Source organism: Egretta garzetta, unplaced genomic scaffold, assembly GCF_000687185.1.
Source record: "Egretta garzetta isolate BGI_Z169 unplaced genomic scaffold, ASM68718v1 scaffold85, whole genome shotgun sequence".
NCBI classification, from domain to species: domain Eukaryota; kingdom Metazoa; phylum Chordata; class Aves; order Pelecaniformes; family Ardeidae; genus Egretta; species Egretta garzetta.
Window position 1 is genome coordinate 2,325,819 of NW_009259718.1, and position 27,753 is coordinate 2,353,571.

General features: G+C 37.8%; 1 protein-coding gene across 1 annotated transcript in view; it reads right to left on the reverse strand.

Moving 5' to 3' along the window:
• SPAG17 (sperm associated antigen 17) overlaps positions 1-27,753 on the reverse strand; it is a 106,228-nt gene that overhangs the window by 55,607 nt on the left and 22,868 nt on the right. Inside the window, exons 6-18 of the mRNA XM_035894608.1 lie at positions 27,581-27,748; positions 24,035-24,229; positions 16,557-16,738; positions 13,319-13,474; positions 12,538-12,619; positions 12,062-12,180; positions 11,028-11,165; positions 10,832-10,945; positions 9,244-9,394; positions 7,348-7,578; positions 5,243-5,331; positions 4,464-4,580; positions 2,716-2,870 (exon numbers count right to left, since the gene is read on the reverse strand). Of these exons, the coding sequence (XP_035750501.1) occupies positions 2,716-2,870; positions 4,464-4,580; positions 5,243-5,331; positions 7,348-7,578; positions 9,244-9,394; positions 10,832-10,945; positions 11,028-11,165; positions 12,062-12,180; positions 12,538-12,619; positions 13,319-13,474; positions 16,557-16,738; positions 24,035-24,229; positions 27,581-27,748 (1,897 nt within the window). The remainder of the gene's footprint in view (positions 1-2,715; positions 2,871-4,463; positions 4,581-5,242; positions 5,332-7,347; positions 7,579-9,243; positions 9,395-10,831; positions 10,946-11,027; positions 11,166-12,061; positions 12,181-12,537; positions 12,620-13,318; positions 13,475-16,556; positions 16,739-24,034; positions 24,230-27,580; positions 27,749-27,753) is intronic.

Below are 27,753 nucleotides of genomic sequence, written 5' to 3' on the forward strand. Positions count from 1 at the left end.
GAACCCCATGCACCAGTACAGGCTGGGGGCTGACCTGCTGGAAAGCAGCTCTGCCGAGAGGGACCTGGGAGTCCTGGTGGACGACAAGCTGACCATGAGCCAGCAGAGTGCCCTTGTTGCCAAGAAGGCCAATGGTCTCCTGGGGTGTGTTAAGAGGAGTGTGGCCAGCAGGTCGAGGGAGGTTATCCTCCCCTTCTACTCTGCCCTGGTGAGAACCCAACTGTGTCCAGTTCTGGGCTCCCCAGTTCAGGAAAGATGAGGAACTCCTAGAAAGAGTCCAGAGGAGAACAACTAGGATGATAAAGGGACTGGAGCATCTCCCCTACGAGGAAAGGCTGAGAGAGTTGGGCTTGTTCAGCCTGAAGAAGGGAAGACTGAGAGGGGACCTCATCAACACATACGAATATCTTAAGGGCGGAAGTCACGAGGACGAGCACTCTTTACAGTGGTGCTCAGCGACAGGACAAGGGGCAATGGGTACAAACTGAAACATAAGAGGTTTCAGTTGAACATGAAGAAAAACTTCTTTACTTTGAGGGTGACGGAACACTGGAACAGGCTGCCCAGGGGGGTTGTGGAGTCTCCTTCTCTGGAGATATTCAAAGCCCGCCTGGATGAAGTCCTCTGCAGCATGCTCTAGGAGAACCTCCTATAGCAGGGGGGTTGGACTAGATGATCTCCCGAGGTCCCTTCCAACCCTTGCGATTCTGTGATTCTGTGATTCATTGCTGCTTTGAAACAGAACCCAATGAAGTGTCACTGGACAAAGATGGCAAGCCCCAAGCAGAAGCTATCTTTAATGTGTAAGCCTTGTTTCCAGTGTGGAAGAGTAAGAAGGAAGAAGCATATAGCTATTCCATCCTCAGCTGAATTGTAATGCATCTACCAGAGGACATGCTTCATTCCTTCTTTGGATGCAAAATTAGCAACTTTTGATTTGCAGGTATCAAGAGCTCTTCCCATTTTTCAACTGGCCTTGAACTGACTATTTCAAGTTGACCAGCCAAATTGTTCTATGACGCTATAGGTGAAGAGTTGTTGTTTCAAGGATAAATGCTTCCTGAGGAGGTCTGATTCCTCACTATCTGTTCCTACAGACAACACAAAAACATGCCACGGGGATGAGGTGTTACTCACTGTATGTAAACACCAACTGACATGTTAGATATACTAGGGTATGTGACCTGGTCTCCAGTGTCTGTTCCGAAAGAGTATGGGTCTCCTATGGGTCTCGTGTCATATGCGTCAGCCCTGTGTGGACATCTCAGATACACCAGGCAGCTAAACTGGCACCAGGTATTTATGTTTAAGCAACTTGAATCAGGCCCTTAATGTTCAGTGCCCCAAAGAAGAGTAAGAATAGCTGGCAAAGTGAACAGCTCTGGGCTCAGACAGACTTCTGTGTAACAGACTTTGAGACCACTGACTCTCTGCCTGGGTGTATCTGAACGCAAGACCCAGGTTTACTTGAACACACCATCTTTCACTACCTTTTGGAGAAGATCTCAGCTGTTGTATGCATGCAAAAAAAATTGGTTGACCAGACATTTAGTGGATTTGCCCAACAACCACAAAACAGCCAACATTGTCTCCAAGGAACTTTGTGTTTCTGCTGGTAAATCTCTTCTGTCTCTAGTCCCTGTCACTACTAATCACAAATCATTTTCCATGGGAAGAGGCTGTTCCTGGAAAGCTGGGATAGACTTGCACAGAGTTCCTTGACTGAGAGCAAAGATATGAAATACAATACAAAACATGTCTTCAGGAAGGCAAACTTTGTCTATTTAGCATTCCAACTTTATAGCTACTATTCAAATTTATAGCTACCAACAAAAGTTGCTATTAAAACATCCCCATATTCTGATAAATGAGGCACTGCACTTAGAAAGGGATGCCAGCAGACAAGTTGGGGGGGGATGTCCATTGGATAATTTGCTTGAAATTCTATTTGATAAAAAAAAATCTAATTAATCCATAGAGCACAAGAGTGACATGGTTAAAGATAGCTCAGCTGTCTCTTTGTGGCATTTTAGGTTCTTTACATATCAGTACATGGACACATATTCTATTCTCGGTCAATGATTTGTAATAGCAGTTGGATCCACATCATTTATATCACTGTTTCAGTGCAAAAATATATTCCAAAATAAATAGGTCCACTGACCAAAGCTCTAATAGTTGACACATCAACCACTTGCATACCTCTAACTGGTAAGCAGATAGTGACAAGGAATTAAGAAGGATGTGGTATTCTGTGAAAAAATTATTCTAATACTAATAAAGAGCTTCTAGCTTTTCTTGAAAAATTTTCCCAGTGATACTCGCCCAACTGATGTATACATAGTTGAAAAACCTGATAATTATATCCTTAGACAGAATTTTCTTTTTAACTTCCCCACCTAAAGCATCCTTAACATAGTTTTCTTGATGTGGATATCCCTAATATGACTTTGCATACATGTGTGCATTATATATTTTATTACAGTTTGTGATAAGGAATCACATACAGTTACTGCACAGTTCTCTTCACTCAGAAAAGCTTTGTCTCAATAGAGTTCTTTAGATATAGCACTGTTTTCTACCTGCGTGATTGGCTTTCTCATAAATGTGTTACATCATGGTATCTTTTAATTTCAAAGCTTTGCCCCAAGCATAGCCATGCAGGCTTTAATCGAAAATTACTGTGAATGAGACATGGAACATAGAATCAGTTACCTGAATCCAACATTAGAGTGCAATGCAATATCCCAAGTCTCTTGGCACAAACGATACTGATTCATAGGATTGTGAAGAACAATTAGCAAAGAGTTATCTTGGGTATGATAAAAGGAATCAATACATCTATATTCTTGGGATGCAGTATGAAGAACCTGAAAAGTAAAGAAATAAAGGTACATCCTCCCTGCAGACAGTAGCATATGTACAGATCCTACACAGCACAGCTTTTAGCAAAAGGTGCTACAGAACTTCACTCTCCTACAAGATGTACACAAAGCATTTGGAATCCAGCAGTCTGAAGTATTCAGGCAGGTGGAAATTGAAACTCCACGGCTATTCATATTGAGAAGAGGCAGCCACTATGCTCCACCTTCTGAGACTGACCATGAATGAAAAAGTTCTGCTAAATAATAAACAAATAAATTTAAATATTACATAAGCAATTAAATAAATTTAAATAAGTATTTAAATAAATAATTAAATAGTACATAAAAGCAGAACTATCATATACCAAGTAAAAAGAAAACAAATTTACTTTTTTTTTAGCTCAGTTAAGTTTACTTGGTATTCAGTTTGCTATACCATGACACGGACATCTCTGAGATTTATTGTGTTCTACATTATTCCACTCTGTTCTGTACTGCGTCATCGTTTTCAATATTTACCATGTCTGCAGGCTAAAACTTATTTTATAATTATAGCTAGAAGAAACCCTTCTTTGAAGCTATTAATTTTACAGAACTATGCAACTGAGGTAAAACTGAAATAACCCCGTATCAACAAATAGTCTCTTTAAACATGAAAATCTTAATATCAGGTGGTGTAAAAATTATGTTCATATGTGACATGTAGTATAAGGAAATATGGAAATATTTTTACAAAATGTTATTTTTTGTTGCAAGAAAATGTTATTTTCTGTTGCCATTATTTTCCATCAGTATCTTTTGACTAGATTCACTGATTATTGACAGTTCAGTTATTATTAGCTGTTTATGTTGCACAAGAAGGAATTCCCCATGTACTGAAATGTATGACCAGACTTTTAAGTTGTGATGCTAAAGTGGTGCTGAAACAGTCCAAGCAGTCTTTCCTTCACTCATGCATAGCATGCGTCAGGATCAAATAAGAATTGCAGCATATGAAGCTCAAGGAAGCACAGGAACTAATAATCCACTCCTCCCAAGAGAATGCCTACCAACTTAAGCCATCTACACTTGAACTTAGCTTTCACATTCGTCATTCTGTCTTTCTGCAAGATGAGTTTTAGTCTTCAGCTTGCAAGATTTCTATAAAGAAAGCTTGTAGCCCTGAAAGGGTGAAGTACCATTACAAAAGAATTTTCTATTTGCCCATAAAACATATACTGCATAGATATTTGAAAAGTATGCTTTTGCACAAACTGCACTAATGAGTCCCATAACTGCCAGGGAGGATCACCCCTAAGGGCAAGATCATTTTGCCTCCATCACAGGTTTAGCTAAAAGACTCACTGCCAGAAAGGACAGATGCAGTTTGGCCAAACCACAGAATCACAGAATGGCAAGGGTTGGAACCAGAAAATAAAAAGCCATTACAAACTAAATTTCACACAAGAAACTGAAAAGCAGATAAAGAACAATGGGTTTTGGTAAAAATGTAGAAGGGATAAAACGGAATCAATTATCTAGCAAGGAAATACTCTGTACTCTGCTACTAATTCTTTGTGAGGGGTGACTGTACGTATAAGATTGTCAGCTCACAGATACCTGAAGAAGAACAGGGGGTTGAAAGTGCTCAGCAAAACTCCAGTCTGTCAAACAACGCCTCTGTGTCTTTTTTATTTCTTCTAAGTTTGGTCCTAGGCCATAATTTTCCAGACTCGCCTCAAAATACACCAAAACAAAAAAATGAATATCAACATTTCAGTGTCAGTTGTATTAAATTAACTGTAACCTTGTTGACTTAATAGACAGCATCCCATGTTGCATCACAGTTAATTGCATAATGCTGCACATGTGTAGACCCGTATGGCACTATTTAATAAAAAATACAATTACTCCCAAAGGTTTTTGGTCTTGGCTTTTTTTATGGCAAACATAATCTAAATATTTTTATTATTAGGTTATATGTTTTTGAGTTCTGTAAGCAATTATGAATATTTAAACATGTCCTATGAAGTAATTTTAAAATTGCTATATTTATCCACGGCTGTATAGCAGGCAGGTGTTTCTGAAGATGCCAAACTACACAGTCTATTAATGTGACATGTTTTGGCAATTTCTCTCAATCTCTCATGCTAGTATTTGACCGCTGGTATTCAGGGAAACCAGCACAGAATTGCCATTAGTAGCTTCACCAAAACCCATCGCCTTAGAACTCAAAGAAAGTGATTTCATAGTGCTTATGGCACTATTTGCCAAACAACACAAAACTAACATTTACACACAGCATTGCAAAGGAATCCCCAGTAACATGTCCTGGCACTGAACAGTATCTCTGTTGTCTCATGCTATAGAGTACGGTTTATTCCGATCCTCACACTTGCCATATCAGAAATAAAAAGATCCAATTCTTTGTTCAAAACAGGATCAGCCAGACCATCTCTTCCATCTTTGCCATTTGTTTCTGTATGTCCTGGAAATTGAAAGCAGAATTTTAAGAAGCGTTCCAGAAATTTCAGCCCTAAACACTAAGGTTGAAGTGATGCAATTTCCTTAGCCTCCCTGATGAGATTGCCATCAAGTTGAAGCTTCCTTTTATGACTCTAGTCCAATAAATACATGATCAGCTCTGCCACACTTCTTTCCTAAAAGAGCACTTTAAAATCCAGGGACAACAAGTGCCAGACAGCTCATTAAAAAAAAATCCAACCAACCTCTTCATAAGGCCCACCTGAATCATCATCTTATTTGTCCTATGCTGGCCTTGCATGGTCAAAAAGATTAAAAATACTCTAAGTGATGTCCTCAAGACTCATCCACGAAGAACCATTTTTCTGCTTACTATACAAGAGAATCGGCAACAAGCATTCCTTTCCACACATGACATAAAAAGAAGGCAAAATCAATTATTTTGGTATTGTCCCACACTCTTGAAAAATGCAAAATTTTAAAAACTTGAAATTAATTGGATTTAGAGTTCTACAAGCTACTGATGGAGTATTACTTCTGCCGAGGATCTGACTAGTCATTCCTGATAAACTATCGTCATTACAATGGGCACCTGATATGAATAGGATCACATGGAGATTAACTTCTATACTCGGGTAATTTTTTAAAATACTTTCCTTTTAATAGAATTATTTACGCCCAGAGTTAGGACAGAGGTCACTAATATTTGATCAGAATTCACACATACAAGAAAAATACTCTTCCTGAGAGAAAATATTCTGGAGAGTGTTCCTAAGTGGCTCATAACCAGCTCTGTTTCCAGACATATATGTGTCTCTGCTTCTCTAGGAAATTAGACCTATTTACTGACTGCCTTTACTAGGTTTAATAAATCTGAAAGCAAAAGTCTTCTTTTCCTGGTATTTGCTTTAGTGTTGCAGAAGTGATGAAATGTTGGAGGCTGCATTTGTAACTGCAATATTTAGTATTGTGACTAGCATAAAAGTAAAATAAACTAACACCCAAAAAAGGTTCCCAAAATTTGGAAGAGAGGCAGATAAGCAGGATTAATTTTGTCTGTTCCAACCTCCCAAGGAAAGGATCCCATCTAAGCTAGCTGCCTAGGCATCTAAATTAGGAAAGCAAGTGCAACATCATGAATCTAAAGGTATAGCAGCTTGAATTGACCTAATTTCTATTTTTCTCACATCCCAGAAAAATAATCTCTTGTTTTTAATGTTTGCTCTTGGCCAACGCTGCTCCAGGCCAACAACTTTTTATTATGTTAGAATCTGCAGAAGGAAAAGGAAAAGATGTAGAACTTGCAAAAAATTCACTCTGCATTGTCTACAAGAGATCTCCATCTCTGGTCCTTCTATCTAAAATATTCCCATTCTAATATGAATGAGACTGTTACAATGTCACATAGTAACTTGCTAAAGAGATACTAATTGCACAGACTGCAAATGAAGTAAGACAAAATTTTACAGGAAAAAGTATGTACACATGTATTTACAACACACCTTTTTTTTAATTTTCAACCTTTTATACCACCTTCTAGAGTCCTCGTGTAAGTTACATATCCTTTCCACTTCCTAATACTCATTCATTAGCAATCAACTAGTTAACCTTATACATCACTTTTGATTTCACTCTGTGGTTGCCACTGAGTTTGTAAAGACTCGTCTGCCATTGTAACTCACAAGAGCCTGTATTGAGAAAGGTATTTAAGCATGTATTCAGTATTTTGTCTCTAAAATATATTTGATGTCACAAGCAATAGAACAGTTTTCTAGTGCATACTTCTCTACAGATATTTGGAAGAGTTGCTTAAATAAACTGTTAATGTCATACAAAATAGATAGATTTTGTCTTCATCTAGTAACGCTACATAGATACTCAATGTACAGACTATTCAATACTTGAAATTCAGTGATTTGTACAAGTAAGAAAAATCACAAGTCTGAATTAGCACATGATATGGCAAAACAAACAGTGGATTTAAATTCTTCAGGAGTAATGTAAACAGAGAGGTTTTTACCAGATCCGCTTGGAGATTTCTCACTAAATTTCTTTTCCATAAGGAATAGTTGTCTCAGCTCTCTTGCAAACTGGGCTGGATTATCCCAAGGGATATAAGACACTTCAGAATCACATCCAACCATAGATCCAGAGCTCTCCAGGAGACCAGAGTCACTCAGCCCAGTCAGCCTCAGGCTTTCAAAAGTAAACACTCTGAAGGCTCTTTCTACTTCAGCCCAACTCAGAAGTTCTAGAAAAGAAATACAATCATTTACTGAAAATGTCCTTATGGCTCAGCAGAAGATAAATAGAAGACTATGTAAGGGTATTGTTCTTGGCAACTCTGCAAAAGCCAACAACAATCTCCTTAATGGTATTGGATCAAATTATGTGAACTACATTTTACGCTGCATTCAAAGTTGAATGCTTCCAAATTGCAAAATGATATGCCTAACTATTAATCCATCTTAAATGAAGTGTTTCCTACATCTGAATACCTCTTGGCTCATTAACTTTATATAAATGATGTTGATTTTAAAATACCGAGTAGACTTTATCAAACCAGTTAACAACTACTACTTATTTTCAGTTCATTGAAAAGGCTTCCATTATCATAAACTTTTTTATTATCTGTAGCTTCTCAAATCAAGTATCAAATGTTTTTTCCTCTCCAGACAAAGTTTTACACATAATTGATACAGAAGTATGCAAGGTGCAAAGACAATAAATCCTATTTATGGTTGTATGCACTGGTGCCCCTATAACAATGATAATCACAAGAAGGACTGAATTTTAAGACAGGTCATTCAGTGCCCAAAACATACAAAGAGTATCTCCAGTTTGAAATGTTTTCTCTTTACGGTACTGAAACACCCAAGCATGTCACACATCTTGAAAATGCTGGATATGTCATCTTCTGTTCAAATCAATCACCCTGATAAAAGTGAAGACATTGCTAGCGAAGTGAACAGTTGGGAGAGCTTAGCAGTATAGTATGGTCCAGTGAAGAGCAGCAAATTTGATACCCATCAGCTGGAATGCTACAGCAATATGGAATACCTTAATAGCTTAATGTCCAAAATGAACATACCAACAACTAGAAACAATGCAGTCAGTGTAAATTAATCCAACACAAGGGATTTCAGGATTGAATAGCTGGGAAAGTACCTTCAAATCCTGTGCCTGATATGACGGCATAAATGTAACCAAAGGGATTTGGATGTTTGTATTTCTTAGGGTCTAGCGTAAACTTGAGAAACTACCTAAGGGTATTTATGCAGTCTTTAGGATTGTTTCACAGTGTACGTCATGGTGATATGCACAATCCAAGAAAAGGTAGCTGCAGAAGTGATTACGGTTGAAGAAGTGAATGTATGCTCGATTTGATAAAGGGACTATTAATAGAAGCCATTTCATTAACAACACCAACAGCTTACACAGAATACATTCTGAAAGCCATTTATTGTCCAATAAAAAAATCTTCTATCCAAGATACATGTGCTCCTTCACCAAAACAGCACTGGTAAATAAATGTACAGCTTATGTCAGAGTCTCCTACAATGCATTCTATGTCCTAGCATCAAAATACCAATCTGTACAACTATATTTTTTCCCCACATTTAGTGTTTTTATGTTTGTGAATATAAATAAATGACTTCTAACATACTCCCAGCTCTTATTCACACAATATTTAATACTCACACAGCCTTGCTCATTAACCATGAAAATGAGATCTAAAGTTAGCCCTAATTTATATAGTACACTAAGGTATAAGCAAGAATATGAAAACGGGAAATTCTGCAAAGGTTTTAGGCAGCTGAAAAAAAAAAAGTCCCAAAATTCCTGCTATTTAATAGGATCATCAACCAGAAGAAAAAAATGGAAGTTATAGCAATAAAAAAGAAACTGAGTTTACCACTGGTACAATAATGCATAAGCTCATGAACGCTGGCCAACCGTTTAGTGTTGTTTTCAGTTGAAGGAAGGGTGAAATGGATAAGTTCTTTAAGAGGCAGTTTATCCATCATTTCACGCTCAATCTTTTCTGGATTTAAGTTCTCCTGGACCTGGAACAAAACCCAAAGTACCAGAGTTATAGTAAACTTTCACACCAGTGGATTTCTAAAAATCATGTTTGAATAAAGAAGTCTTTTTATAGCAAAAGACAGAATCATGTGCTTAAGTCAGTTGGACATAAACTTACATTTGAGCAAGTGCTCACAGTGTGTTACTGAATCATGGTGTCAGGTATTTTAGGCAGAAAAACTGAGATAGATAAGAGAGCAACTGAGAGCATAATAACAGACACTTGTTAGAAGATACTTGCCTGTGCTAGCTAGACTCAAAAATTCTGGAATATAGAAATATGCATTGATCTATTCAGACAAGCAGCAGGTACCTTCTATGTATCTTTCAGTTGGTCTGTGCTAGTTCTCATAGCAATGAAGTTTGTAAATTTATTGATCAGTCTGTGACTGCAGCAACCCTATATATTTAAGGATTTACCTATTGAGACTTATTGGTATCTTTCAGCTTTGTTCTTTTTAGTATTAAGCACTTATAGTATCTTTGTCTTGGAGGGTACCTTCCAAATCTTTCTGCACTATCCACTCCTCAAACATTGTGCTATATCCTGAATTTCCTCTGCAGCAAGTATATCATATACATCAAGCATATACCTCCTAAGAGCACCTGTCTTGGCAATTAGCCCTGCCTTCTGCTTGAATACCGCCAATGCGTCAAGCTTGATTTGTTTCCGAATACTGTTTTAATCAATGGTTGTCAAAGTATTCCACAGACAATTTGTAATTTGTGAAGCCAGGCAGATACACCTTTGCTGTGAAATCTAGAACTAGTATTGCCTTCAGAGTATTTTCAAAGTTTAATGGTAAAATTGGCTTTGGAAAAATTTGAGGAGTACATAGTGGGTCTTTTGGTTCAGAAAGTCTGGGAACGGTTACTTTGAAATAATCCCAAACCTTGCAGACTCTGAACCTTTCTGCCTTTGTAAGAATTTGGCAATGTCTTGAGTATACACTATGCTGCAACTATTTAGCCAGCCAGCGAACACACTTCTTGTGTTCACTAATGAACTCTGTATCTTTTCCCATACTTCTCTACATCCTAGTATTTAGTCTAGTCTACATGCTAAATCACTGTTATCAAGTTAGTAACTAATTTTCCACAGTTTCATCAGTGTTTGACTACAGTAAATCAACAGAGTTCTGTAATATCTCTCATCCATGCCAAAGGCTAAACATTCATCTTAATAATGCAAACAGATCACTGAAATCAATATAATGATCTATGTTTATGACACATTCTCCATCAGTGGCAGTACCTCATTGTTTTTTAAGCAGACTAAACACATGTGTTAGTGTGTCTATCTAAGCAGGAAAAATCTGTTCTGCTTTGTAAAAACACCACTCCATCCTTTCTAGTGCACTGAGTATTCACTGCCTGTGGACTTTAAAACTGTTTATTTATGATAGGTAGCACTATACCTCCAGCAGGTGTAAGCGCTGAGCCAGGGTATCATGGTAGTTAAATAAGAGAGGGTACTTGGGAGTGATGATCTTTTTTTCACTGTATTTAGGAGAAAAGTAGTCATATAAATTCTGTTAAAAAAGAAAGAGGTATTAAACGCCAATAATCAAATTTATTTGCCATTTTAGGAAAAGAACAAAAGACAACACAAACCTTTTTTTCACTTGCAGAAAGTGAAAGAGAAGGAAGGACAGAGGCTATATGATCTGCAATGGTATGATGTAGCCCATCTGCCCGGGGCTCTGGCACCACCAGACTAGGTGGTATAAGGTCTTCTTCACTTGCAATAACCTGACAAACATGATAAACGTTAGCTTTCATTACAGTATTACTGCTGTTTAACTTCATTAAAACTACCAAGCAGATCCTGCTAAACACACATCCATAAATTTTGCCAGGAAAGAAAACCCTAATTTTTTTTTCTACAAGTAGTAAAAATGCAATTTTCCATGTTAGTTCCTGCCCAAAACAAAGACTATGGAAAATGGAATTAAATATTTTCTCCTATTATTCACTTTTGGAAGGGTGAGAAGAAAAATATTTCCAACTTGAAATGTTAAGAATTGTTAATGAACACAGATAATTAAAAATGATTGTGTATCAGGTGTTGAACCTTGTATTGAGTATTTTTGCCTGAGTCTATTTTCAGAGTAAACTGCAAAAAGTAAAAAAAATAAGATTGTGCTGAAATTTTATTTCTAAAATAAGGAAGATTTCCGCATCATACTGTGGGTCTTTGCTAGCTTATAGATTGTGCCTGAACTTAACAAAAGTTGGATCTGTCTAGCACTAGCACTGATAAATGCCACTTCTACGTTAGGTTTCCCTAAGACCTTTATACTGAGTAAAGCTGTAAAAGTTCAGCATCAATAACATTGTTGCAGGACATGCAAACTTGTTATTGACTTCACTAAGAAATTATGCCTTTTTCCTCATTTGATTATATTGCATCTTTAGTCTTGAAAAAAAAAATTGGAATAACACTTTATATATAGGGTAAGTGCACAACATGAAAGAAAACCAAATAGGTCACTTATGAGTTGTGATTCCTTTGTATTGAACCTCCTGGTCATTGCCTCCATGCACAGTCTCTTATTTTAGACTGAAACAGATGGATTTACTGATCTTTGATCAATACCAGGTCTAAGCCAAATTAGCCAGAGGAATTATAAAGGTAATATTCCCACCTGTTCCAACATGCAGTTCAGCATTAAGGGTATAGAAAAGTATTCCTCGGGAATCTGACTCAGCAGGTCATTATAATACCTCATGTCCACAGAAGTAGCCAAAACAGAAGCTTCTTCCTCTGTTGTAATAAGACATTAAGATTGATTGATTCAGAAATGCCCATTTATATTACCAACCAGTTCAACCTTGAGACAGTTTTTCTTAAAAAACACTAACAAATACCATTACTGTAGAGCTCTTAAATCTGATTGTGACTAGGAACAAATAGAAAAAGTGAATTTCTAAAGAACTTAGTTATCACCACTGCAGATTCCAGAGACTTTCACAATGTAATCACCAAGAGACTACTTTCACAACATCAAATCACATCTTCAGCTTACTGTGTAAATAATTTCAAGGATTTGTGCTGTCTGATGAATGAATGGTACAACAAAGTGAACAGCTACAGACCAGTGCTTTAATCTTTTAGACATACCCTGTGACAAAATTACTGTTGGCAAAATTTCTTCTGCTTGCCCTTTTTTCTTTGAAGGTGTAATCTGTGATGCTGGTTGTACCTAAAGGAACAATAAATAAAGATAAAAAACTCAGTGGAACAAATGAGGATTGCACAAATAGGTTGGAGAAATTAACTTAATTTAGCTTTGGTTACTTACCCTAGACTAGATGCTAATCTTTTAAACAGCTGGTATTAGGGGAGGCAAATCCCGTGTAACTGAATGCAACAAGATAGTAAGAATGTAGTTTTACGAATGCTTTAAATGAGCATTCAGTAGTACTGCTACAAATGGACCAAGCCCATTTTTTTCCCTGCCGCTGGCCTGTGTCCTATAAGATGCTTTCTTCTGCCCACTTAAGCTTTTGTCTACCAGGAACAAAATAAACTGATCTATAACTAATAAGCTTCTTTGGATAGTTCACAGATCTGCAACAAGACATAGTAGTTCCATGCAGGCATAGCGATTGTTCCACACTTCTGAAGCTATTTAAGTAATTTTTACACCTGTGGTACTTTATGCCAGCACCTGTACAGTCCTTCGAATTTTCCTTTTTTTGTTTCCCCAATGCTCTGCTATTTTTTTTCCCCCCATTTTTTTAGGTTTGAAATGCTGAAAACAAAAATCTCAATTTCATTCACAAAAAATTACACATGGAGTGATGGTCCAAAGCTAATTTTTGAGTGCAGAATTAAGGATAGGCAATTCTAGACTATAACTAGTCTACAAGAAGCATGGTAAAGCACAAAGGATCCTTGCCTCAGTTACAGGTGGTTGTGTTGATTTGCTCTCTGGTAATGCAGGCACATTAATAAACTTTGTGTTTTCCAAGTAGTTACAATGCTGTCTTCTCCAGTCCAGGCAGTCATACATTAAACAAGCAATGCTTTCAAACAGCGCAGTGCCAAATGCAAGCTATGACAGAAAATCAGATACAAAGGATGAAGTTTGCATACAAAAGTGTCATGTAACTCAGTCACATGAGTCATTAGCTCTCTAACCAGCAGATCTACAACTGTTTAAAAATCTTTGAAGGGATTTTTTCTCCACTAATTCAAAATGTTTTATAGAGTTATTCTAAGAAAACAAGGCCTCCTCATCTTTATTTGCCTAAACACTGCCACACCACAACATGGACTGAGTATTGCCCAACAAAGTCTAACTTGTCTTAACAGTAATGGTTCAAGCTCTGCTCTTTTGTAACTAGAATTTAGGTTGTTAATTTGCATGGGAAGGAATGGGAGAGGTAACTCAAGGTAATTGTTTTATATCATATATGTATGTTTTACTGGTGATCAACCTGCATCATATTTACAAGGTCAACTATTCTCCTGACCCAGAAAGATAAAAAATAATTTAAAAAAATCCCAACCAACTAATCAATGTAATCTCGTATTATTTTCTTTCTTTCTGTTGCCATTTTAAAACAAAGAAAGCCTCAAGTACTGAATTCTGAATTCCATAGTTGTGCAAACAAAGGAATGTGAGCATACCAGCTGAATGCCCAAAGGGAGAGTGCTGTATCTGCAAAAGTCTGACAAGGAAAGAGTCAAGGTTCTTGAGGTGGTGTACTGTGGTTTTCACCACGGCTTGGGAGGAATAAAAAGAATAATACCGACTGCTCTTTTAAATGTGAAATGCTTTTGTACAAATACCAAAACCTTATCTGAGACCACATGCCATACTCAAGTTTCAGTGGCTTTAATAGATGTATTCTTCCCCTGTACATCCTAGATGTTGTGGAAAAGATTAAATTATTGTAATTTTTAGACAGTTTCTCTCAACAGCCCCTTTCTGAGTGATTATTTCACTTTTGTGAAAGTAGGGGAAGTCTCTTGTATTAAGAAGTTTGCTTCTAAGAGGTGGCTATCAACACTGGATATCTCAATTTTAAGTTTCCTAAAATGAAACGTGGTGAAGAAGCACAACTGTCATTAAGCACTAAATATATTAACTGACACTCAAGAAGTATCTGCTTTCTTTAACTCAGACCCTCTTCAGGGCCCTTCAAAACAAGCACCCCAAATCACTGATCAGTTATGGAATACTTCTTTCAGTTTCCACAATGTTTAAGACTAGAGGAGATATTTGGGAGGAAGTTCTACTTGTGAAAACAGAATTTGCAGAGTTAATATTCTTGCACCTTTGTTTTTCCAATTCAATACTCTTCTGAAAATAGGTTAGTATAAAAAACCGTAATAACTCATATATTATATGAATAATATATAGTAATATATATAATATATAATAATCCATATATATAATTCATATATTATTTACAGGAGATCAATAGAGCACATGATAATTTCAGTTAAAGTACTGGAGTGTTTTGAAAACACAATCTTTTAAATAAAACAAGAATTTTTACACAGTTACAACTAACACAACCTGGCTCTACCTAATGGGACACATGCAAAGTTTAGCCACATTGTATGTATAGCCATAATACATGTACAGTTACAGTTTTATGATTCAATTTACTTGCTCTCTCCTCTTCTCAAGACAGACACAGATGCTTGTCAAAAGTTCTCTGAGTTTAACCACTAGCGACTCTTCAACAAAGGAAAAAATGTTTGAAAGTATTTTCCTTTCTAAATACTTGAAATCTGAAAGTGGCAATTACTTGCTGTATATAATACTCTACCATTTTTCTATCAATGTCTAACACTTTGTCACAAGAGTTTTCCTTCTGTATATCTTGGACTTCAGAGATGCAGCAAGCTAGGCTCCCTAGGAAGTCCACTAGAACAGACTTACTCTATCCACCCACGATTTCACAACTTATATTCTTCCCATCTGTTTCTTTAAAAACTTACAAATGTTCCTACTTCTTTAGAGCTCTGCTGAATTCTGAGATACAGAAGAATGTGAAATTACAACTACAGTCTGCTGGAAAAATTTCACTGACAGATCATTTTTCTTTTATTTCGGCTATAATACAGCTGCTCACAGGATATTCATGAGTAGTAACAGTCCCCTAAAAATGTGACTATGGGGAAGATAAGACAAGATTAAAAACTTCTTTCCCAAAACAGGCTTTATATTATAAGATTAGATCAAGAGTATAATGATATGTAATGTTGTAAGTAGCAAGCCTACACATTTCCACAACTGAGGCATTTTTAGTGAATGCCTTGGAAACCACTGTGGATTTAGCCAGACTCAGTTCTGATCCCTTCAGGATCAACGGTTCTTCCTAGCTCACTAGATTGTTTATATACATGATTTGATGTACTATAAATAAGTTAGGCGGGTGTAGTCTGTACTTTAACCCTAATAATATAGAGCACAAATATAGTAGGTTAAATTATGGCATGTTGCTTTATTTTGCTTTAGCAGTTTATATTTTTTACTGCTGCCATTGTGGATTGAAAAATACTAGACCCTCTTACCTCACTAGACTTGAGAACCTAGCTTGGAAAAAATTTCTAATGGTTCACTTTCTCTTACAGTGTGCAGTAATAGACCTGACTCAGCAGGTTACAATGAGTAATAAGCCAGAGGCATGGTTTGGGTTGGACAAAAAGTAGTGTTACGGGTTACGCTAAAACAAGATTTTATATCAAAAAGCATTCTTGCAGTCATTTTAATTTGTTTTCATGTGATGGTTCTGAGATACAGTAAGTAGACCTGCTGTTATGAGGACAAAAATATAATTTTTGTGTTATTTCATACTGACATCTGACTCTAATGAGATCCAAATTGGGTCTATGTAAAGATGCTGATTTCATTTAATACCTCAAACTGTTTTAAAACTCTGCTGCTGTGGCCTACAATATCAAGAAACTCCAAGTCTGGCATTTTTATTCAAAGAACTCCTTATGAATGCATGCTTGTTGGATACATAGGAAATAATTTTTTCAAGATTACAAATATACTAACTACTCTGGTTCTGTTTCATAGAAGACTAAGCTAAAATTCCTGTCATTTCTAAATTGGTCTTAAATGTTACAAACCCCAAAGCATGCCACACATTGTGAAAGCAGAATCTACTGACCAGCATTTCTCTGTCAGACCAATCAGGGGGAAAGGTACTCTCCTTAACTATGTGATGAAGTCTGGCAACATCAAAGAGACTTGATCCATGCTTTCCACTGTTCAGAACTGGCTCCAGGTATTTCCAAAATGTTTCCAGGTTTTTGATAGCTTCATCTTCCTTTCTTTTCTCTGCTTCTACAACTAAAATTTTTAAGTATTAGATAAATCATGGTACAATGTCTCCCTTTTACAGAAAACTCAAATCATATATTAGTCTTCTGTAAGTAATGTTAAAATATTCTCATCCTTAGAGTCTCAGCAAAAATCTGACAGCCAGCTTTGGGATTAAAAAACTCCAGGAAGATAAAACTTCAGTAAAACATGGCAGTTCTTTCAGAAAAAATAAAAAAAAAAACCTTAAACCAGAAACACCCCCCTACCTCTCACCCTCAAACTAAACAACAGCAGTGAATGTTGGAAACCTAGAAAATATAAAAATCCCAGGTTGCACTTTTCCAAAGCACATACCTTGACGAATCTGTTCTTTAAGTATAGGGTATGCAAGCCTTAATATCAGAATTTTATTGGTGTGGAAATAGGGGCAAAAGGAGATTAAGGTACAGTATGACTACGAATAGCAAGCCTAGAAGATGTATGGTTTCCATTTTTACTGCAGAGTAATGATCAATTTTCAAAGGTGCACTAGCTACAGAGGAAAAAAAAAATTCTCTTAATGCCAACCTTACAATTACACTCTGGAATCCAAGATCAACCACACATTTTGTAGCCTAATTTAAGAGATGTAAGGACACTAAACCTGCAGTGACTTGCCTTCATTTGAACTTACGGGTGCTCAGCACTTCTAAAACCTAAGTATGAAAGCCAAATACCTCACCTGTACAAATCTGGTGGCCCCACAGATTTAAAATAAAACAACTCAGTAAGGTTGTGTACTCTTCCAAAAATGCTGATCTCCCTAATGTTTTCCATGTTATACATGCCACCTGTAGCAGCCATCAGAAATGTCTGCCAATTAACTTATAAAATTATTTTATCATGATTCAGAAGATATGTCCCATTATGTGACTCCAGAAACTGGGTAGAAGACCTGGGAACTCTGCCAAAAGATTTTGTAGGTACAAGACATTCTCACGCATTCAAGGGGAAACTGAACAAGTACTTAGAAAACAAACAAATCAAATGCGTTCAGGTTTACTAAAAAGACAAAACACAGCAGGATAATCCCGTCTTGAAAATAACCGGTGACTGGGTGATGTATCCGTTAAATTTCATACGTGCTTTTTCTACTACTCTTTTGCTTTTGCTTCCTTTCCTCTCCCTTGGGCATCAGTTTATGAGCACTTCTGGAGACAGATCACTGGCCTAGATGGTCCCTTGATCTTAAACAGTCCCATGCTCATCTCAGTCACAGGATCAGCCTTTCTCTTAGTTTTTCATATGCTCTTAAAAGATATGCTCTAATTCAGGACAATACCTCACCTGGGGCAATGTTCCCCTAACAGGCTCAGCCTAGAAAGCACATCTTGGCAGCATAACAGCATCTAGGGCTGCATCTAGGGCTGCTCAGTCAATGGACTAATCTCTGCATTTTTGAACGAAAGGTGAATGGCACTGTGCTAATAGCACTGTAGCTAGACACTCCTGTTTTACAATAGAAGAAGAATAATGTTTTACTAACTCCATCCCATAGTTTAATAATAAAAAACATACAAAAATGTGTAATGACATTTAGGCTTCCCCTTTCACGGAAACATCACGGCTTGGCAGGATCAATCATTAGATGTTCTGCCCATGACTACTGCCTCCCCTCTTAATTCTTTTGCCTGCAGTCCTAAGGCTTTTATTTCCTCAAGTATATTTCCATCATGTAAACTCTCTCAGAATGAATTAACTTTTCATGAGCAACCCCAAAAGAAGGTGCAGGAGCTGGAAGAAACTGTCAATACAGAAGAAATTTGGCACAACCCCACCGAGGAACTGAACTACCTTGAAGTCTTCAGCAACAGAAATGAGATGGTACCAAGCAGTAAACTACATGATTTTGGAACAAGAACCAAAAAAATCTGTTATCATCTTATAACTGTGGAGAAAAAACATCTAGTATATACTAAAAAATTGCACAGTGATTTTGAACCATCACTGTGAAAACAGAAATCCTAGAATCACTAGGATGTGTCAGATCACACATTCCCAACAGAAATGGATAAAAATGAATTCCATTTTGTGAGTCTGAGTTCTCATGTTAGCTCTCAGAAAAGGTGAATTAGCAGCAGCACAGCTACTAGAACGATTAGAGGAACAGAAAACTAACCATATGAAAGGGTACTAAGAGTGCTTGGCTCGGTAACATCACAAAATAGAGGCTGTTAGGGAATGCAAACACCTGGAAAGAAAAGAACATGAAAGTTGTGGTCCTTAATCCACAGTTCATGTGTATTAATGCTAGGAACAACAGAAACACTGTAACATGATTGCAGGTAAATGTCTTCCCTTCCATAAGTATCCACATACATTACTGAAATGATCAACTATGATCTATTTTGTAATTCATTCAACTAGGAAATACTTGAGTTAATGCCAGCTCCAAGACACAATTAACTATACCTGTATCGCTGCTGACAAATATTTATCTTAATAAAAAACCTTAAAAGCCTCAAAGACTTAATGACAGTCCTACTCAGTCTACTTCAGTACTTCACTAACCTCACCTGTGGAAAATTGCTTCCTGCTAAATTGTATTTTCTCTATTACCTTTTCTGTTCTAGCCTTTTACGAACTTGAAAACTTTTATCATTTCTCCTCTACATCATTCAGCCTTCTCTTCTTAAACTTTAGGTTAACTAGTTCATTTTTTTTCCCTAAGAGGTAACATTTTATAAATCCCTAACAATTTTCTTTTCCATCATTTGGAATTTTTCTGATGGGCACACATTTCTTACAAGGTCTTACCTCAATATCGAGTTGCATTATAAGATTACTTCAGGTATATTTTAGGGCATATTCTCATTTATAATCTGGAGACGGTATTTGGTTTTTAGTGGTATAGTGACTTATGTTTATTTTTGAAGTCAGCATGATAGCTTATCTTTCAAACCTGTCATCTAGCCATGTGCTTCCTGGCCTTTATTTGTACATTTAATTATTCCTGTATAAGCATACTATATTGTCCATATTAAACAAGTTTTTTTCCAGATTATTATTTTCTCTTCTGTCAAGAACAGTTTGCATTTAAATCACACCCCCTTATTCCAATATCCATGACAATACCAAATAATACCAGACCCAGCACAAATTCCCTCGTGTCTGCTCCATGATACCTTTAACAGCTACTCTATAGGGGCCAAGATTTTTGAATGAAACTGCACCTACTATACATTTATTTTCATCTAGACCTACCTTGCTCACTGTGGGCCATGTGAAATAGCCCTATTAAAACCCAAATATACAACACAGACTATTCCTCTGCTCAGAAGGCCAGTATTTCATTTTGTAAGGAAATTAAACTTCTTTGACATGATTTGTTCTTGAACAGCATACACGAGCTGTTACTCATCTTCTCATTTTTCTTTTAAGTGTTTGTAATTTATTTGTTCCAGTATTTTTCCAGACACAGAAATTAAGCAGATTACAGTGCCTTGGCTGTTTGTGTTCCTTTCCCTCTTCCTCACAGCTCATTTTCCACTATCTCACTTGCTCTTTATGACTTTTCAAATATAAATGAGAATGGCAGGCAGATCTTTAAACTGAATACAATTTAAGTTAATATGAATCAGCCAATCTGAAAAGTTCTCTACTTTACCTAAGCTATTTTACCTATTCCTCAGTCACTTTACCTATTCCTCCACTATTTGAAGCTGAATCTTTCTGCCATCAGCATTAATTGTGGTTAGTGTCTGCAATGGTATTTGTAGTGAAAACAGATTAACTTCCCACAACATACAGGCCAGCAAGAAGTACCAAAATCCCCACCCCCTGCCAACATTAACCACTGCCAGCCTTCTCAGGATCACCTCCTGACAGTTCTTCCTCTCCGTTGAGCAGTAGACAAACATTTTCCTCGCTCCTCCTCCTGCATCCCATTTTGTTTCTTGTGCCAATAGACTCATAATAAACATATATTCTCATTCCTAGTGACCTGACCTATTTCTAATTTTAAATGCTTCCTTATATCTGAGATCTATATAAAATGCATGGTTTAGCCAAGCTGTTTTCTTACTATGCAACCTATCCTTTCTTAGTAACGTTGAAAAACTCGCATTGCTACCTATAATACTATTTACACAAGATACTATTAATCTATATTTACATTTTTTCCCCTTTAAAAAGTTTCCTCGCAAACTTTACTTACTAATTATCTAAGTTTACTGAACTCTTCCTGACATTATACTTAGAAGACAAAAAAAAATAATATAATTTTGGAAATATTTGGGGAAAATTACCCCTTCCCCCTCCCCCCCAGCAGGTATTGTAAATAAAATGAAAATAAACAAACCTATGCTCTCTGCTCTCTGTTGGTTCTCTGATTGCCTAAGTCTTAAAGGATTAATCTATGTCATTCGTGTTAGCTCACCTTGGCACCTTTGGGGACAGATTCTCTCATGCCCACACAATCTAACCTGTAACATTTGCAATGAGGCAATAGGAGTATCTATCTCATTTTGTCCACACAAATGGGAAGGAAGGAATAGCATGCTAAGGTATTTCAACCTTCACAACACTCATAGGTAAATGGTTCATATTCATCAGTATAGCAGTATATGCATGGCAGTGAGTCACACCATCCTGTCTCATTTCCTTCAGCATTCCAACATAAACAGCCCTCATAACCTTCTCTCCTGCCCAACATACCCAGGACAACATTCCTCTCGTTTAGTGGGTTGCTTGTGCCATCTCAACAGTGTCAGATACATTACAAGGGATTTCCCAGCACCACAGAGAACATTGCAGAAAGTCAATAAGCACAGTTATAATTAGAACCATAACTACTAGTCAAAAAAACCCATGTATGAACAATTATGGCTACCAACTCAGTTTTCTCACCTACACTTATTTATCACCAGACTTTGATTTAGATTTAAAATAATTCAGGTTGGAGGGGACCTCAATCTCCTACTCAAAACATGGTCAACATCAAATTCAGACAACAGGCTCAGGGCTTTATCTAGCTCAGTCTTGAAAATTTCCAAAGACAGAGATCCCATAATCTCTACAGGCAACCTGTTGCAATGCTTGACTATCTTTGGGGTAATTCCCCCCTGCCTTACATCTTGCCAGAATCTTCTATTTCAGTTACAGAATCACAGAATGGTTGACGTTGGAAGGGACCTCTGAAGGGCTTCTGGTACAACTCCACTGCTCTCGCATTGGTGAAATCCCTCTGTGCTTTCTCTTCTCCAGGGCAAATATTTCCAGCTCCCAGCCTCACCTTATATGAGAGATGCTCCAGTCCCTTAAACGTCTTGTGGTTGTTTGATGGACTCTCTCCAGTAGCTTAATCTCTCTCCTGTACTGGGGAGCCCAGAACTGGACACGAGACTCCATATGTGGCCTCACCAGTGCTGAGTAGAAAGGATCAACTCCCTTGACTTGACATACCCCAGGATACCATTAGCCTTGTTTGCTACAAAGGCATATTGCTGTCTCATGTTCCAACTTGGTGTTCAATAGGGACCCCCCCCAGGTCCTTTTCTGCCAAGCTGCTTTCCAGCCAGTCAGCCCCCACCCTGAATTGGTGCATGGGGTTACCCCTCCCCAGGTGCAGGACTTTGCCCTTGCCCGTGTTGAATTTTATGAAGTTCCTGCCAGGCCATTTCTCCAGCCTGTCGAGGTCCCTCTGCACAGTCCTCTGATGTTTCAGCCACTCCTTCTAGTTTTGTATCATCAGAGTACTTGCTGAGGGTATATTCTGCCCCACTATCCTGATTGTTAATGATGTGGAGCAGGACTGGACCTAGTATTGCTACCTAGGGTACACCACTAGTTACTGGCCTCCAACTAGGCTTAATACCACTGATCAATTACCCTCGGGACCAGGCCACTCAGCCAGTTATCAATCCACCTCAGTGTTTGCTTATCTAGCCCATACTTCATCGGCTGCTTTATGGGGAGACAGTGCCAAAGGCCTTACTGAAGTCAAGGCAGATAACATTCACTGCTCTCCCCTCGTCCACCAAGCCAGTCATTTTATCATAGAATGTTATCAGGTTGGTTAAGAATGACTTCTCCTTGGTGAATCCATGCTGACTGACCAACTACTTGTCCTTCACGTGCTTGGAAATTGCTTCCAGGATTAGCTGTTCCATCATCTTCCCAGGGATCGAGGTGAGGCTGAGTGGCCTTTAGCTTCCTGGGTCCTCCTTCCCACCATGAAGACAGGAGTGACAGTTGCTTTCCTCCAGTCCTCAGGCACCTCTTCCAATTGCCACGCTCATCCAAAAGTTATTGAGAGTGGCCTCGCAGTCACATCCCAGCCAGCTCCCTCACCATTGGTGGGTACATCCCATCAGGTCCCATGGACTTATATATGTCCAGTTTGCTTAAGTATTCCCTGACCCGATCCTCTTCCACCAAGGGTATGTCTTCCTTGCTCCAAACTTCCCCCTTGTCTCTGGGACCTGGGATTTCCAAAGGCCATTCATGATTACAACCTCTATTTCTTCTTCCAAGTACCTCAGTGAAGAGTCTTCCTCTGTGTTCTTCGTAACCTTCTCAGAGGTGTTCGAACAATGCTATTAGGTACCCCATAAGCCTTCTCTTCTCCAGATGAAGCAAGCCAGGATCCTTCAGCCACTCCTCATAGGGTGGCTGGCTGTTGGACTCACTCAAGTTTATTAGTATCTTTCTTGTACTGTGGGGCCCAGAACTCTGGTCTGATGAGAGCCAAGTAACTGGGAATAACCACTTCCCTTGATCTACTGGCTGTTACTACAGCTCAGTATGGTTAGCTTTGATTGATGACTCATATTTAGCTTGCTGTTCACCAGGATCCCACTTCAAGAGAGGTGTTACAGCCTGGGGACAGCTGAGTACAATTGCAGGGTGTTATTCTGGGGCATATTCTTATCTGGCTGGGGCCACAGTCCCAAAGTAGCCAGCTGTGGACTTCCCTTGATATTACCAAATGAGCCAAGTTTGCTTAGCAACACACCTTCCTGGCTAATGATGCACAGAAGTACGCATTTAATAAAATGTTGTTCTTTGGTGGCTACTGCAGAAAACTATGGCTGCAACCACTGCCTGCTTAGTCAGTCCCTCTTTCCACTGTCCAGCTGAGGCAAGTTTTTGCACTGGCAAACCATTTGGTCTGGTGACCAAACCAATAGCAATACTGCTTTTGCATTGGCAAACACAGCTGCTCACAGGCAGTATGCACAAACACAAGGCACAGAGAGGGAGAAAAACACAGCAGGAACAGTCTTTACTTGGATATAAAATAGTCTCCTTTCTACACATACTTTGTTCTTGGGACCAGATTACCTTCAGGTGGAAGGGAAGATTGTTCCTGAAGTTTAGTTGCTTCCAAGTGTGTCTGCAATGGCTTATAATTCTCAGAAGAAATTCTAATTACACTTGAAATGTTAATCCCAAGCTCAGACATCACAGGCAACAGCTGAGGGTTGTGGAAATCCAAAATTATAAAGTAATGATGGGCACCATCATCTGGTTCATCATCTGTTCAAAACACAACAAAACAGATTAGAGCAAGGACATTCAACAGCTAAACAATTTTTTTTTTTTCTTGACTATATAGGGATACTGCAAATTAAGGTATCAGGTGATTTAATTCATCCAGCATGGTTATTTATCCTAAGACAACAGAAACTGCCTGCTGAAGTTCCTGTATCTCTCCAGTGACTATGGAACGCAAACAATTAATGCAGATCCTGCACTAACAACAAAACATAGTTTTATATTCTGTTTAGCATTAAGATTCTTTCTTATGCCTACTAACACAACACACTTAAAAGTCCTTTGGCCACTCAGCTCATGGGACTCATTCATTCACGAGAGAAAAAAAAGGCAGGAAAAAAAGGTAGCCTGGCATTGACATCTGCCTGTGCTCAGGTATCTAGCCAGGGCTGTGCAAATGCTGCTACCACCTGGAGCAGCAGCTTGGCAATATGTTTGTCTCTCCTCTTCTTGTAACATTAAGTAAACATAAAAAAAATTTGGAATTTGGAGAAAGACTGACTGAGGAAGCAGCCGCCACAGTCCAGTACGTGTATTAAATAAAGCAAAATCAAAACCAGAAGAAAACCAGTCCATTATATCACTGCTAGTTCTGAAACTGAACTACATATTTTGATGCCTTAGTTACTGCAGGAAGAAAAAGTGTGAGCATGTACAATTACTGAGCATAATGATTTTTAACAAAAAAGACAGAAGCCTGCACAGTGACTTACAGAAATCCAAAAATTCCAATACATACATGCTGAAAAGAAAGACTGCCATTCAACAGTTATAATAATGATTATGGTAATATTCATGACAAGTTGATAATAATCAGTCCTAATAATCAGTGACTAGATCATACTTAAATGATGAAAGACATAAATGCAAGTAATCTCAAGATTACTCAAAAGCAGAAATATTCCATTTCAGAAAGCTGATAATGTACTAGGGATGAATGATAAAATGACTGTTAGCTACTAGAAACAGATACAGGTTGTCTTTGAGTTCAAGATATACTCATATATAAGCAATAGCTCAGACTACTCTTGAGTACAAATTGTGGTATTTTTCTCTTTTGGTGTATTTTTTTTCTTTTTCTTGATACAGCTATATTAGATTGGCCGAGTGCTGAAAAAAATTTTCATTGTATCAACTTTAAGGATCATCCAAGGGGTTTTGTGTCTTCTGTTCAAACTCTTGTAAAATATGGAATATGAATGAAGATCTTTGAGTACTACCTTCTTGGTAGAAAAGCATCTTGACACTGAGAAATGGAGCTGGCACCACTTTGTTCCAAGGCACAAAAAAATGCTTTACTATGAGGTCCTTGAGAGCCTTAATTGCCATGATCTCAAGGAAAGATAGAAATTCCTGACACAGTTGTTTCACCACACAATGTTAATTTAGAATGGCCTTGGCAATACTTGACTTAATTTTCTCTTGGTATGGACTTTTAGGTGGAACTGTCAGGAATAATGAAGAAACAGTAACCTCCCCATAAAACAACAGTTGTGTTTTTCCTGTAGCCTAGGGTGAAGGGTTTACAGGGTGCTGTCCCTTCTTAGGGCTATAGGTTCCTCCCCACTGTCTTCCTCAGCACGACTAAAGGAAGTAGTAAGGTTAGATTACTTTTTCCATTGTTAGGTAGTTCCTTATTGTCTTCAGACTGGAAATCAATCCATTGATTAAGGTTCTCAAGGACCTCATGCTAAAGCTTTGTTTTGTGTCTTGGGATATTTTTTTTTTTTTGTATGAGTCAGAATCAATGTATTATTAAACCCAACTGTGTGGATGCACAATGAATGTGGTAAATTGTTCAGAATGGCTTCAGATCAGTCACGGCTGAAAAATTAAATACAGTGACCAAGCACAACATACCTCAACAACTTCTCCTTTGAGGCAATCTGCAACTATTGCTAATCCGTAAATATCCTTGGGACTAATGAGACAAGTCCCATTCAGTAAAATAACAGTTTAACAGCAATGCTAGTAGTTCATAATATAAAGTTACTAAGTGTACTAAACAAGGATACTTTTCATGGCTGTTAGTTTTTGGAGGCAATTTGTATTTTCCTTGCTTTGTCTTCTCATTAGCTGTGAGTAACAAGGCAGCAAAGCATGGATATCTTTATTATACAGGTACCTGATGTTTTCTGCCCACCTCTCAAGGCAGTAGGGAGCAAAATGTTGGAGCTGGTAAAATTTTTTCTACAGGGCCTAGTGGAAGCACATTAGTACACACCCAAAGCCACTCTACTGTACATTCTGTACAAATTTTAGCAAGATGACACAAGTTCTCTACATCACTTCAGCCTGGATTCTTAAAGGCATGAATGTTTCTTTGAAGACTTCTTTCAGGCCCTGAAAACCCTTAAAATTATCAAAAGAATGATGTTATAGCCAAGCCTTATCTGAAAAAATGAGGAGCTATGCACAGATAGCTACTGTTCTGTTCTTGTGTACTTCTGTCAGCTTCACTAAGATTCAAGATTTGCTCTAAACACCTGGACCAATGCTTTTTAGATGCTTGAAGATTGCCATTGATCTTGAATGAGATGCAGACAAAGGTCTGATGAAAAAGTGAGGAAAGCCTGCAGCAGTTCAACTACAGAATAGCAGGTACACATAGTACATCCAAAAACCAGCCAGTGCTTCTCCAGCAGGAGAAATCCTGTTTATGTTGATGTAGCTCAAACATAGTATGGTCCAAATTAAATATAACTGTAACCTAATGAGGAAAGCTATGCACATTCTCCAGTATTTTTTGTTCCAGTGAAATTTGTAACCATGGGTGCTATGTATTAAGAATAAAGATTTCCTCAGCACTAGTTAGCGTATTATTGCATACTTTGTGTAGCTCATCTCTGGAGTATATTTCTTCAGGCCTCAGTTCTATCCACATGTTTTTACAGCAAATGAAATCATATTGCCCTTTGTGCAGAACCTGGCTTCAGCCCCAGACAATGGTAGAGAGCTCTATTATACTTTATAGTACAAGGAAAAAGCCACCTTTGGATACTGACACAAACGCATTTAGTTACTCTGAAATCTTTCTGTAAGAAAGGTTTTCTGTAGGATTTGTTTAGCCACTTTCTTTTAGTCTTAGACATGCTAAAACATTTTGATGTCGGCATGGTACATATACTTCACCTGTATTTTATTTCTTGAACTGTACCATCTATGCTAATACTAAACAGAACGCAGTGCCCTCTTCAAATGCAAAGTGGCAATGCTTTGATATTGACAAATAAATCCTGACTTTTCAACATGGAACCAAATAAAGTACTTCATTAGAAGCTAGGTTGCAAGATTTCTAGCAAGTTTATCAGTATATCTACATTTTTTACATACCAATGTATTTGTCTTCCTCTTCCACTTCTCCCCGTCGCTTCAGTTGGGTGTCCTTTTTAACAGTGGCTAGTGCTAGAGGGCCTACTTCTGTCTTTTTTCCCTTCTTTTCTTTCTCAGCTGTCTTGGCACTAAGGATGTTCTCCTTCTTGCTGGGAGGTTTAGCTTTCTCTTTC